The sequence below is a fragment of the Pteronotus mesoamericanus genome, unplaced genomic scaffold (genome assembly GCF_021234165.1).
Source record: "Pteronotus mesoamericanus isolate MK-2021 breed Mesoamerican mustached bat unplaced genomic scaffold, CSHL_Meso_final contig_169, whole genome shotgun sequence".
NCBI lineage: Eukaryota > Metazoa > Chordata > Mammalia > Chiroptera > Mormoopidae > Pteronotus > Pteronotus mesoamericanus.
Window position 1 is genome coordinate 2025326 of NW_026555068.1, and position 14334 is coordinate 2039659.

Below are 14334 nucleotides of genomic sequence, written 5' to 3' on the forward strand. Positions count from 1 at the left end.
TTGTGAGGCTCGTCTTTTTTGCTTCTTACTAAACTGATCTGTCTTGATTTCCTGACTATGTGGTGTGAACTTCTCTGGTTGGAGACCACTGTTTTTACTTTTGGATCTGCCTCTGATGATGTCAGATGTTGTCCTTGTCTGACCTTAGGCAGTCTGTTTGAGACTTCCAGGAATCTACTGTTTGTGGCTGTCTCCTTCAGCTGTTAATCTAGTCACTCTGCACTCAACAGTCCACTTTAGACAGCTCAGGGCTGGGCATAATCCCTCCTGGGGGCGGGGTTATTGGGTCCTCTCACACTGCTGCCCTATGGGGGAGGAGTCAGCACTGGGATCCCGCTGGCTACTCTCTCCATTCTCTCCCCAAAACCTCCGTCCCTAGTCTCTCTTCAAGTGTCGCCAGACTTCTCTGTGCCCCCTTTAGCCAGGGATCTACTGTCTGTGGCTGCCACTCTGCACTGAGCTTAGACAGCACAGGGCGGGGTGGAATCCCACCTGGGGGTGGGGCTATTGGGTCCTTTGATGCTGGTGCCGCTCAGGGGGAGTGGTCTCTGCCTGAGCAAGATGGCTGTTGCCACATGGAGGATGAGTCAGCACCAAGACCCCGCCGGCCACTCCCCCAGCTCTCCCCCGAAAGCCTCCCTCCCCAGTCTCTTCTCAGGTGTCTCCAGCCCACTCTGCCCCTGCCTCCGCCAGAGACCAGGATAAGTGGCTGCAAATAAAAATTTATACGTTGGCCCTTTAAACAGTTCTTTGTGTCTCTAGCCGCTTGTCTCTGGCAGAGAGCAACCCTGCCGCTTTCCGCAGCTGGATGTTTTCTGTGTACTTTTTGGGCTCTGGTGCTGTGGGCTAGAGATCCCCGCTTTTGATTTAGACCCCGCTATTCTCAGGGGGATCCCACTGGCCTTTTCAGTATCCTTCTGGTGCTGCCGCCCATGGGCGCCCCGCCCGCCTTCTCAGGTCTGTACCCCACTCCTTACCAGTTAGATTGCGCTAAAGCCGATTCTTCTCTCTCCGAGGTTACAAGACTCCTCTCTCGCTATTGTTCAGTTGTTTGTTCCAGGGGATTTCTCCACAATTTAGTTGTAATTCCAGGTTGGTCCTGGGAGGAGGCCAGTGTGACTTCTACTCACTCTTCTGCCATCTTCCTTCTTCCTAAATTAACTTACAAAACAGCAACAAATATAAAGACAAGAAAAAGAAATTACCTGTAGATTCACCATCCACAGAAAACCACCTGCTTTTCTGTTTTGTTTGTTTTCTTCCCTTTACATGTATTTTACATGTTTTGATTTACTGTTTTTGTATTGCATTTTAAACATTAAATGGTAAACTATTTTCCATTTCACAAAATTTTTAAGCATGATTTTAGAGATGTAATTGTCAATGTTAAGAAACATTCAAACCGGTAGGGAATTTTTGATGAGTTTATAGTTTATCTGAGCCCAAATGATGATAATTGCCAGGAAGCAGTGATCTCAATGGATTGAGAAATGTTCTAGAAAATGGCAGTTTAGTAATTTACTTTATACATTACAATCAAAGGAGGAGACATAAGGGGGTTACGTGAAATCCACTGGTGATTAAGGAGGTGGGAGAAAGCGGAGCAGGGAAACCTCTGGGACTGGATAAAAGGTTAAATGATAGACACATACTTCTTTTACATATGTAAAAAGAGATAGTTAACAGTCAACAATTAACATGATAATATTAAGTAGGATAGATAGTAAACCAAGGCTGGGAGAAGGAGGTGTTAGGGTGTGAAACAAAATAGAAGGAGCAAAGTGTCTATTTTCCCCGAAGAGGGGAAAGGGCTAGGCTCAGAGATATGCACCAGCCCTGAGGGGTAGGAGCTTTGAGTGTTTATTGGATTATAATCGGATTATAAAAGGGTGGGGGGGGTTGCTGTTGTGTGGCCCCTGGGCTGTTGGGGGCATTGTAACACCAGAGGTGGTTTTGCACGAGCTACAGTTTGCTCCTATGTCATCTTTTGCCTGCAGCTGTTGGGGGCAGTATGTCATGTTCTGTTCTTGCTTTTCACTATTTTCCAGTCCTGGGGACATAAGTTCAGAAGAGTAAAATGACAGTCATGTTTAACAAGGTCAAAAGCCTGCTCAGCAAATGGTGCCACGATGGCAAATGGAGCTGGCTTTATCCTTTCAACTACCTTGTTGTTTTGCAAAGGAGGCACCAATTTTGGTCCCGTTAGAAATGCCCATCTCAGCACATTCTCAAAAGCAATGACTCCGCAACCTCAACATCTTTTGTCTTTAGCTGAAGGTGGTATTTAAGGTGATTGCTAATGCCAATTTTGACAAGTTACTGTTTTCCTGAGCCTCTCCCATGGATACAGGACATATGCATGTTTTTCTGCTGATTTGCCTCATGTTAATTTGAGTATTGGTCCAGCCAGAAGAACCTTGAAAGGCAGAGGATCTTTCATCCCCCACATGATTAATGAGATATACGCATTTGGTCTTTACCCCCCCAGTTCCTGGCACAGAGTTCCTAAAACCCTGGGAATTTCCTGAGTGATGGGGTGAGGGGAGCATCTTCTGTTATTCATAAGCCCTTTCTACTGTACCGGAGTTTCTGCTAACCAGGTTACCCTAGGAGGACGGAGGCTGGTTGCCAGGGAGACCGGCCATGTGATTAGAGGGTTGGAATTTATAACCCCACACCAGATCTGGTCAAAGGTAGGGGAGTGGGGGGCCAGAGATTGAATTCATTACCAATGACCACTGACTTAACCAATCAGGCCTATGTAATGGGACCTTCATTAAACCCCTAAACTACATGTATTGGCGAGCCTCTGGAGTGAACACATTCACATGTGGAGGGCGGTGCACCCCAGCTCCATGGAGACAGAAGCCCCAGGACTCATCCCCACTGGCCCTATGGACCTCTTCACTTGTATGTTTGTTTGTAACTTTATTGTATCCTTTATAATAAACTGGTGATAGTAAGTAGAGTGTTCCTTTGAGTTCTGTGAGCTGTTAGAGCAAATTATCAAACCTGAGGAGGGGCTCATGGGAACCCCTGATCTGTAGCCAAGTGGGACAGAAGCGTGGGCACCTGGGGACGCGGCACTGCACTTGGCTTCTCAAGTGGGGGCCGTCCCGGGGAGCTGAGCACTTTGCCTGTGGGGTGTGCACTCACCCCAGGTAGATGGTGTCAGAATCTAATTGACTAGGGGGACACCCGCTGGAGTCTCAGAGAACTGGGGAATCCGCTGGTGTGGAAAAACCAAACGTTTGGTGTCAGAAATGTCTTGAGTATCAAATCAGTTTTCTTTTAGGCCCCTTTGTTCTTTTAGGGGAAATCTCCCAACACTTTCACAGGGTTAGGGTAGATTCACAAAGTGAGCATCTGGTAGCTTCCTAACCTTGGAGTGAATCCTGCAGCACCACCCAGGGGCTGGGGACCCCAGCCTCGCTAGGCCTCCTCCTCTGAGGAATGAATTAGCTGTGGGCTTTCGGAGAGTCCTGCAGATCCTTAAGAGAAATGCCTGCTAGGCAGGAGGAAAGGAGACTCGCCTCTCACAGCCCCCAAAGGAAAGACTCAGGACGAGAGGTGCCTGGGTCTCATCAATCCCTCTTCCAGCAGCAGCGCTCAGCACCCCTTCCTCCTGGGGAGCCACCCCGGGGAGGGCAGGGCCGCAGGCTCACCCCCTTTGACAACCTTTGTGCTGTTCACTGCACACTAAGCAGCTCTCCCTCTCCCACGGTGCTAAGAACTCGCCGGCTTCACTCAGGCACAGCAGCTTTTCCGAATGTCCTGGAGGGAAATGGACATTGAATTGCTGTACGCTGACCCCTGGCCTCTCATGCTCCTGTTCTGTGCAGCCTGTTTTGGGCATCTCCCAGGGGTGCCCTCGCTGGCCAGTACTCGGCCTGCACTTGGCGTGGCCTGGGGAAGAGGCTTATTTATCCTCTCCCCAGGCCTTGGTAGTGTCCTGGAAAGTCCTGCTTGCTTTCCCTAAGCGCACCCTGCGGGATCCTCCTCCCCTGTGCAGGGCCTTCCAGGCTGGAGGATGGAGGAGCGCCCCTCCCCCCACTTTGCTGACAGAGGCTCCCCACCCTGTGGCCTGGGGCTCAGCCACTCGCTGTGCTTGCTCCTGGCCCCACGGCTAATTTCTGACAGGAAATTCCTACCTCCTCCATGCAGCCCCACCTCAAAAAGGCAAGGAAGAGATTTGGAATGGGTGATATATTTTATTTTCTTTCATTGAAATTATTTCTGGCTGGATAAAGTTAGTACAAATTCAAAAGAGAATACAACTAAGCAGTAATTTTTCTTCTAATGAATCATTTTAGAGTTTGTATACAAAGGAGAATAAAACAAGGAGCTTTGAGCTGTAGATCAATACATAATTCAATTATTAAAAAAATCATAAACAGCAAAGATGCCCTCCTTAAAAAAACAAAAGAAGTGGTACTGAATTTGTAAAATTCTAAATACTGACATTCCTGATGGAGCATCTGAAATACAAGTGTGCTCGCTTCTGATTCTTTTTTGTTTTTTAAAAGATTTTATTCATTTATTTCTAGAGAGGGGGGCAGGGAAAGAGAAAGAATAACATTGGAGTACACGCCCTGACCGAGGATCAAATCCACAACCCAGGCATGCGCCCTGACTGGGAATTGAACCAGTGACACTTGGCTTTGCCTATGATGCCCAACCAACTGAGCCACACGGGTCAGGGTGGATTCTTCATTGTAGGTGTTTCCTCCTTGAGCCACCCCTCCCCCTGCAGAGCACCTACCAGACAGTTGACTCAACAGAGAGTCTGTAAACAGTAGAAGGAGCTGTAAAAACCTGAAGAGAAGTGTAGTGGATAAGCTACTCAGATATGCAAAATCAAGTATGTCAACTAAAAAGCTCACAAATGTTTACTGTGGGTTTTATTTAAAATGCCCACAACCTTTCTGCAATAATTATGTCAACACAGAAAGCCTCATGGGTCTTTCTGTTATAGAAATAGCTGCTATTTCTGCAGCGTAAACTCTCACTTCAAGTGTATTGTGAAGGCACAGGCCACTGTTAAGCCCTCATGAAAAATCACTCTCGATTCTTCTCTATGGAGTCGCTCTGGATTCGGCAAGGAGGGCGGTGAAGCCTGCAACCATATTTAGTAAAACCAGAGCAAGGCCCCTCTGGCTGAGCAGGTGGCCCGCTGGCCGGGTGGCCGACTGGCCCTGCCCTGCCAGGTGTCGACGGGAACTCTGTGTACGACTTTTCTGAAGCCGCAATCTGGAGGAGATTCTGATCATTTTTTCCATCACTTAAAATAATACCACTCAGTGAATTCTCCAATGGACTTTCTGGTCTATTTAAAAATAGCAACAAAACCCTACTGCTTCTTATTTTAAAAAGGGAACACCCAGTAAATATAATATTTTTATCTCCCCTGTTGGCCATCAAGTTCTTTGCCAAACCTTGCTTCAAATTGTTTGCGAGACAAAGTATAAATATAAATAAATAAATAAATAAATAAATACATAGATGGATAGATAGATAGATAGATAGATAGATAGATAGGATGGTGCCCCGCCAGGTGTGGTAGTGGGTAGTCACCTTCCCAGCCGTGGCGAAGACACTCCTGGGTGTGAGCAGGTGTGGGCAATGGGACCGGAAGCAGCCCTGCCGTCTGTGGGCCTTTGCTGGGTCCCTGAGCATTTGTTTCCTGAGAGTCCTGGAGTTTGCAGCTCTGAGAAGCCGATCCCAAGTCTAGATGTGGCCTTTGCCTTGGGACAGGGACACCTTGGAGCTCCACGGCCTGTGCTCTCTGAGAGTGGGCACACCAGCCTCCCGGGGGAGGTGAAGTGGAATTGGAGCCAGCAGTGGGCTCGGTCCTGCCCACAACCAGCCCTCAACTCCAACTAAGAGCAAAGGCAGTGAAGGAGGAGCCTCCCCAGCGCTCTGCCAACCCCCCCCAAAAGTTGGGCTCCTCATCCAGATGTCCGGACACTAGACAAGGGGCAGCACCATCCATGCAGGTAACTGCCCCTCACATCGACCTCTCCCAACAACTAGCAAATCAGGCAGACACCCCCATTGGAAAACTGCCTCTACTTTATACAGGAGCACCCCAAGGTGCTTTCTGAGGGGTGACTGAGGGAGGCCCAGCACCTCAGTCCAGGATCAGCACCTTCTGGGACCGCTCTTCAGACTCTCAGACTCACCTGACATTGCAGTTGAGGAGTTCCCAATCTGTCAGAGTTTAAGTTAATTGCCTGGTTGGAGAGTGGAGGATGCCAGGCAATGAACTCTGCCCCTGAGCACAGTGTGGCTGGTGCGCATGGACCTCGTGTTGCCTGCTTCGCTTCGCTCGAAGCTCAGTGCTGCGTTGGTTACCATGTGTGTGTCCCATCTGGCCAACCTGTCCTGAGAAGAGACACCGCAGCAGCCTGGGTCTCACCATGGGTGGGGTGAAAGCTGACAAACACAGCTCTTACTAAGCACCCAATCAAAGCTTAAATTTTAAAAAAACAAACTCTCCTGTAAATGAAAATTCAAATCAGAAAATAAAGGAAATTACAGCATCAAAGAAGCTATTTCAAGATGAATAGAGATTGTCCAGGAAATTGCTCAGCTGAGAAGTTAGCAAACATCAAGAAGTCTTCAAAAACCAGAAACCCGTCTTCTGCAAGAGAATGTCATCGAGAACACAGTGTGCTGGGCAGTGGGGAGTCACATCCGCTTCTTCTGAAAACTCGAAGCCCAGGTGCGTCCACAGGCCGATTGAGACACACACACACACACAATAGGTTTTCAAAGACCATTTCATGGCCCCTGAAAATGCATGCACTGTAACATTAAGATCTTAAAACTGTACACAAGATGTGACTCCAAGTGTGTCTGTGCTGTAGAAAAAATAGCTGAGCAGAAAGTTCGAGAGAAAACAGTCCCAGGTAGTAACAAAATTATCTTGAGGTAATGTGATTATTGGTGATTTTTATTCCCTTATACTGTTTTACAATATTCAAATCTTCTAGACTGAAAAGGCATTACCTTAGTGACTAAAAAAATAAGTTTGAGTAATATAATGTCCCAGGCAGTGGTAGAAAACGCTCCTGTGCTTTTCAGGAACAATAAGAAAGCATCACAGTCATGTCATTAACCCGCAATGCCGTCCAGCGTCTCAACAGGACTCAGAGGCCCCGTGGAGGCTGCCGCGATGACTGTGAAAGACACAGACTGAGTGACACTTTATTAGCCAGAATGTGTCAGGCTGCTGGGGTCCGGTGTCTGCATTCGCACCACGGGCCCTGGCTCAGGCACTCTGTGGGTAACTCACCTGCCCGAGTCACCACAAGGGCGCCGCACTGGCGGTGCCCACAGGGCCCGCAGCCGGGGGCCAGCCACCCTCATGCCTGCCGATGACCCACAAGGAGAGCAGTGCCCACAGAGACGGAAGCCGGCTGAGTCCCCCAAGGGGAGACAGGACAGACGCATGCAAAATTCAGCACCAAACCTTAAAGTGCTCAACGCAACACTGCTCTGTGAAAAGGTAGAAGTTGTGCTTGAATGAACTCCAAGTACTGATGCCTCAAATAGAATAAAGAACCGATCCACGGGAGTCAACGCCTGGTGTGCCCGGCACATCCCTCATCCTCACTGTTCAAATCCCCCAAGGAGAAGCCCATGTGCACTAAGAAAACAACGCAGAGCTCCACAACACGTGTAGGCAAGAGCATGCTTAGTTATGGGACTTCGATCCTCCTGGGTCAGTTACTGCAAGAGTGAAAGGAAAGGACTAGGGGCCGTTCAAAGCTGTGCTCCTTGGGAGGTGGGGAAACAATCTACAACCTGAGTGAGGAGCAGAAATTGAGGCACTGGACATGCCGGTGGTTCGGACGCTGAAGGACTTCCCTTTGGAAGTTTGACCGTGTCATTGATTGGTCCTGATAATTTTCCTTCTAAAGGACAAATCAAAGGACTTCTGGTCTTTGAAGCTTTGGGCTTTGTACTTTGCAAATTGTGCTGATCTTCTTTGACATTCGAGATCCAGTGTGCTCCTCCCTTCCCCAGAGCTGTCTGGGGGTGCCACCTGGGCTGGGGCACCGGGGGTCTGGCAGATCCCAGGCTCGGCTGTGAGCACTTCAGGACCCTGTGCTTGGTCAGGGCGGGAGGATGTCTGGCTCTTGGCCACCTCACGATGGTGTTCTTCCTCCCTCTGTGGCACTCCGGGTGTCCCCTGGGCACCCCTGGGGGCTGGGCTCTGGGACTTCCCACTTGCCACTGCTGTAGAGTTGCCTGTGGGCTGCACCAAGTTGTGAGGTGCCATCCTTCCGGCTTGGGCCTGTGCCAGGTGCTCCAGCCTCTCTGGGAAGGGAGGTGCTTGGTTCTCTTCAGTGTGGACATCGTGTTGCTCTGAGGGGTCCTCTGCAGTCCACACCCACTCCCCTGGGGGATGTTTGGTGCCTTTCTCAGCATGTTGGGAGGGAGTTTCCACTTCAGTGGTCACCGCGTCACTCCCGTGGAGTGTCTGAGCCTCTTCAGAGACACATAGCGAGGTCTTCTGGCTTGAAGAAGGTGCTTCTTTCTGTCCAGGACCCTTTGGCCCCACGGTGCCTGACACCCCCTCCTCTCCACCCCCTAGAACTGCCTGCAGCCGTGACCTCTCCCCAGGCTTGATTTCCTCTGGGTCTGAAGGAGCTACTCCCTTCTGTCCAGGACCTTTTAGCCCCACAGTGCCTGACACCCCCTGCTCTCGACCCCCCAGAACTGCCTGCAGCCGTGACCTCTCCCCAGGCTTGATTTCCTCTGGGTCTGAAGGAGCTACTCCCTTCTGTCCAGGACCTTTTAGCCCCACAGTGCCTGACACCCCCTCCTCTCCACCCCCCAGAACTGCCTGCAGCCGTGACCTCTCCCCAGGCTTGATTTCCTCTGGGTCTGAAGGAGCTACTCCCTTCTGTCCAGGACCTTTTAGCCCCACAGTGCCTGACACCCCCTGCTCTCGACCCCCCAGAACTGCCTGCAGCCGCGACCTCTCCCCAGGCTTGATTTCCTCTGGGTCTGAAGGAGCTACTCCCTTCTGTCCAGGACCTTTTAGCCCCACAGTGCCTGACACCCCCTCCTCTCCACCCCCAGAACTGCCTGCAGCCGTGACCTCTCCCCAGGCTTGATTTCCTCTGGGTCTGAAGGAGCTACTCCCTTCTGTCCAGGACCTTTTAGCCCCACAGTGCCTGACACCCCCTGCTCTCGACCCCCCAGAACTGCCTGCAGCCGTGACCTCTCCCCAGGCTTGATTTCCTCTGGGTCTGAAGGAGCTACTCCCTTCTGTCCAGGACCCTTTGGCCCCACAGTGCCCGACACCCCCTCCTCTCCACGCCCCAGGCCTGCCTGCGGCCACGGCCTCTCCCTGCCCTCTGTTTCCTCCAGGATGCCTGCCTGTGTGCAGGAGGATGCAGGTGGCAGGGGTGCCTGCAGATCAGGACACTTCTGAGGTGCCCTGACTACCTGCTGCTCTTCTTCTACTGTCAATGGCACCGAGGGAAACTGATGGGCAACTCCGGCACCGGCAGGAAGCAGCTTTTCAGACGTGACAAGCTTCTCATCCTCGGCCTGTTTCTTCTCAGAGGATGATGGTGGCTTATCCACGTTGCGGCATGGAAGCTCCTCTCCACCGCTTCCCTGCAGCGTGGGGTGACTTGAGGCTGGAACTGGGGACTTTGTGTTATTCCCCTGAGGACCTGCTTGTGCAGCCACAGTATTTCTGCTTCCTACCACGGCATTCCCTTTGCTTGCTGCCACTTTATTTGAAAGCCCCACTCCAGGTTCACCAGGCATGTGTGGGGGACCAGCGGCTTCCTGTGGGACAGTGGTCAGTGACTCCAAGGTCACAGGCAGGTTCTGTTCCAAGCCTTTGCAGACGTGGTTCTCTGTAGCTCTGCTGCTGGGATGCTTCAAGAACCCATCTGGTGACAAAAAGAGGTAGCCAGTGGGTTCATGACCAAGATCCTCTGCTATAAGACTGCGACCTGTTGGTGAGGAGCTGCATCCTCCCTCGTGCAAAATGTCCCACTTTTCATGAGTATTGTTTTCAGGGTTCAGGGCATTACCTGGGGCTGGTGCTGGGTGACTCTTGGTGACCTCTGTAGCTGTTTCCCGTCTGGGGGCTTTGATTCTTGGTTCTGTGCTTTCATTTAAGGAGACTGGTCTATTCTCGCCAAGACCATGGCTGGCCCTCCCTTCAGCCACAGGTAGGGGCTGGGCGGACTCAGGTAGTGGTGGCCCCCTGCATTCCGCTTGCTCACTCAGGATGTTCTTCTCGATGGTAGTCACATGCTCAGGCCTTGTCCAATCCTGGCTCGGTGCCACCAGCAGTGTTGGGATGCCCGCTGAGTTTCCCCCATTGGGAGGTGGCACTTGCCGACTGCCAGGGGCAGAGTGGCCATCCCCTCTCAGACGATTTTCCGAAGCCATGGAGTGACGGGAGGAGGTGCCTTTGTCGCAGATGGGCATTTCCTCTGCTTCTGGCAGGTTATACTTCTTATAACTGAGCTCAGGAACACCCTCTCCTGAAATGTTCTCATGATTCTTAAGTTCCTTTGAATTCCCAAAGCTGCCTCGGTCTTCCTTTCCTCCAGTGGGACTTGCCTGTGGTTTCAGCGCCGGGGCTGCCTCTGGGATGTCACGATCGATGCTGACGGCACCCCTGGGAGGTGTGAGACTTAGGTCTGCCTGCGAGTCCGGCTGAGGAGGGGTGCTGAGTCCCCTGGGCGCCCCCGCAGACTCGTTCACTCCTATTGTGGACACGCTGGTGCTTTTACTCTCTGTTGTAGTGGGAAATAGTGCTCGTGCGTTTGCAACCACACTCTCTCCTCCCAGCACGCGAGACTGTGGGCCTTCACTATCTGACGTCTTTTGTAGCATGACAGGAAGGAGTGGCAGTTCGTGGACAACCGGAAGCCTGACAGTTACCTGCGGAGGCTCGAAGGCCAACTGTGTGCTCCGGGCAGCCTGGGCAGTGGGCGTGTTGAGCGGTGGGATGTGTTCTGCCACTGTCGGTTCTGGGAAATTCTTCTGGACAGCAAAGAGAAGGTCTTGCTCTGAGTCTGAAATCACCCTTTCCATTTCATCCTCTGAACTGCAAACCATCAGGTCTACTTGAGGGGCCTCCTCTGCTCCCTCACCTGCAGGTCCAGAATGGGGGCCTGCCATTGCCTCCTTCACCCCCTGGTTATCATCTGTGGTGTTCCCTGCCTGGGGGCCCCCCATCCTGTCACCTCCCGAGACCCCGGGGTGCCCTGGGCTGGCTGATCCAAGTGAGGATAACTTGGGTTCCAGGCCAGGAAGGGCTTCACCTCTTTGGGAGGCAGGAGAGGCGGCTGGCTCAGGGGTACACTGAGGCCCTGCACTCAGGGATGCTGTTTTCAGGCTGGGAGGCATGGCCTGCAGTATCAAGGGCTGTGCGGGCTCCTCATGAGGCAGCTCCTTTCCTGGTGTTTTGTTCCCACCGGGTACCATCTCCTCCGCATTGAGGGACCTGCCTGTTTCTTTTGGGGGCATGCGCCTCAGGTCCGAGTGTCTGATTTTGGCGCAGTGGGACAGCCAGCTCCTGGGGCCACAGACGATGGTGGCGATGCTGAAGGCCAGCATGGGCTCCGCGGAGCAGGCCAGAAAGTGGGCCAGGGGCATCCTGATGCAGCTGCTGGCCATGGTGGCCGTGCAGAGCACACGGGCTTCAGGCCGGTGCATCTTCTTCCTCTGCAGGTTCTTTTTCTTTCGCTCTTCCATGTGGATCAGCAGCACGCTGGCCTCTGAGCAAAGACAGCTGCTCTGTTCAAACTTCTCCCGCAGTTTGGATAGGACCGAGCCCTTCTTGCCCACAATCTTTGGCAGTAGGCCCCTGGGGGCTTTGGACCGCTCGGCAGGAGGCATCTCACGAAGCCTCTTCTCCTCAGCCTCCTTCTCCTCTGCAGCCAAGAACTTCTTCAGAATGTTTTTCACGGTGTTTTTCCCAGTGGGGAGGCCCCACCGGGGTTTGTCACCACAGAGGGGCTCCTGGCCCCGTGCCGAGGTGCCGGTCCCTTCCTGGGTCTTCTCCAGGAGCTTGTTGATGGTGGCAGTCACCACACTCTTGCCTGGGCCTTGCTTGTCCTTGAAGATCAGCCTTCCCACCTCCCGAGTCTTCTTGAGGTAGGGCTCCCGGCCAGTACCCATGAACTTGGCCTGCAGGAGCTGAAAACGTGTGGGCCGCCGGCTGGCATCTTGGGGCTCTGGCTTTCGGCTCGCCTGGCTGTCCCCACACTCTTCCCTTTTAGTGGGTGGCGGCCGCTGGGGCCCGTCTTTGTGGCTGGTGATGTAGAGCAGCAGACTGCCGAGGATGGCGCGGACGGCTGGGTCGCAGGTCACCTTGCTGACCTTCTTTTTCAGGGCTTGGGCATCCACGGGTGTCTTTTTGCTGCACACCTTGACTCTCTTGGGGCTGTAAGGAAAAGAAACAACTGTCACAGATAGTTATCATTTTTTCCAAGGTGACTCCATAGAACCTTTCTTATGAAACAATCTCATTTTAAATACCCAAGAAGCCCAGGAGGAAGAACGGAAGCGTGGGAGCCCAGAGGCTTGTACTCTAGAGCATCCCACTGGTAACTTGGAGATGCCAGGGACTCCCCACACCTCTCTGGGTCACTGTTCCTTTTTCTGCTAAGTAGCAATGATTTCTGACCTAATATCCTGCTAATGGCTTTGGATGGTTGACATTAAAATAGCTTTCTGAAAGCAGTTTGGAAAATCACTTTGTGTGTGAAAGGTATTTAATGTTTTTATAATAGACAATATTATACTTGTATAAATAGGGGAAAAACAGACATAAAAAATTTATATTGTCTGTGTGGGCCTGTGCATGTCTCTAAGTTTGAGAAGAGAAGTTAACGTTGCGGTTATATCCTGATTCAATCCTGAATGGGGCCTCTGAGAGTAATCCGTCAGACCGCTGGCCCTGGGCCGGTATGAGGGCGCTCAGCTTTGGGGTGGGGGGTCACCGGGGTAGAACACTTGGGCAGTGAGTGGGTGGTGAACCCCGTAGCAGGAAGGAGTAGCCTTTGCCACGGAATGGATGGGAAGAGACCTGGGCCACCGCTGGGACTTGCCTGCCTAAATCCCTTTGAAAACTCTCCCAGGAACTCCCTGAGCCCGAGGAAGCCTCAAGCCACTCTGTCGCGGTGAGAACCTCATCAGCAAGGCTGCAACAATTCCTTCATCCCAGCCTGGCTACTGACAGGTCATGACCTCGCAGCTGCCTTGGGGGTGGACTTTCTGATATGTGATGGGGACTCTCTGCCCAGCAGCCAAGCTGAGAAGCCCTCTACTGAGGGGCCCGGCACTGCCTCTGTCAACTTCACTGTCAAGGCCAGAATGTCCTTCCTGGTGGGGCAGAACCATCTCCGGCCTCTCCGGGTAGTAGTTTTGTCAAGGTGCACCCAGAATTATAGCCTAGCCGTTGCACGCTCTAATCATTCTTTCCAAGAAGGGGGTCAGGATGTAGAGCAAAGACTATGTACTGAATGGAATGTCTTCACAACATTATTATGATAGTATAACTTTGGAAATATCCTAAATGTCTAAAACCTGCTTAAATAACAGCACATCCATATTTGTGGGAAAATAATCTGGTCCAGGAAAGTATTCGTGAAATAAAGTTAGAAGTGCAAGAAGCTGCAAAACTGTAAGTCGACTTCAGCCCAACTGTGTTTTTAAGAAATTGTGCAGGCTGAATACAGACTGAAAATAGACTGGAAGGAAGTAGAAAAACACATTTTTCTTTTTGTACTTGTATGTACTTAAAAAAAAAAAAAAACCCAACAAAACTTCTACTTTTAAAAGCCACGTACAAATATCCTTCCAAAAAGCTGTTCTGATCACCCGTGCATTAGTGTGATGGGGGGGCTCCAGCAGCCTCCCCGCGATGGCCCGCGCCCCGGACACAGGCCATTCACCCCCTGGCAGTCTGACCTCGCCTGCTGGGTGCGCCCGTACCATCACCCAATGCCTGGGAACAGATCTCAATACAGAGAATTTTGAGAGGATGGCAAAAGTAACCTTGGAGTTCCACCTACGGCTCCCTGAGAACTTCAAATTCACCTCCATGCACTGAATTCACACAGAAAGCGGCTGCTTTCGTTACTCTCATACACTAGGGGACACCAGAACATTGAGGGGACCCACTGAAACCCAGAGTGATGGGCTACGGTTTCTGATGCAGTCTGTCTTCGAGGGGCCAAGAACTTGCATTTCAAACAAGTTCCCTGAGTGGCCAATGCTGCTGCCCAGCCTCAGACAACTGTGGACTTGGAGAATCAAAGCAGTGGATTAGTCTCCTAACCC

General features: G+C 51.6%; 1 protein-coding gene across 1 annotated transcript; it reads right to left on the reverse strand.

Moving 5' to 3' along the window:
• Positions 1–7891: 7891 nt before the first annotated feature.
• Positions 7892–13392, reverse strand: LOC129064636 (collagen alpha-1(I) chain-like). The gene is made up of 3 exons (XM_054565761.1): positions 13230–13392; positions 9088–12452; positions 7892–9037 (listed from the first exon to the last, which is right to left on the reverse strand). Exons 1-3 carry the CDS (start codon positions 13390–13392, stop codon positions 7892–7894), a joined length of 4674 nt encoding a protein of 1557 aa, XP_054421736.1.
• Positions 13393–14334: the final 942 nt, after the last annotated feature.

What these genes read in the sequence shown, in the direction of transcription:
- LOC129064636 (XM_054565761.1), bottom strand. Translation starts at nt 13,392, where the DNA reads ATGGTTCTGCCCCACCAGGAAGGACATTCTGGCCTTGACAGTGAAGTT. An exon ending in CAGCTGCGAGGTCATGACCT is followed by an intron (nt 12,453 to 13,229) that starts GTCAGTAGCCAG and finishes TATCTGTGACAG; the next exon opens with TTGTTTCTTTTCCTTACAGC. An exon ending in GGCTGCAGGCAGTTCTGGGG is followed by an intron (nt 9,038 to 9,087) that starts GTGGAGAGGAGG and finishes GGTCCTGGACAG; the next exon opens with AAGGGAGTAGCTCCTTCAGA.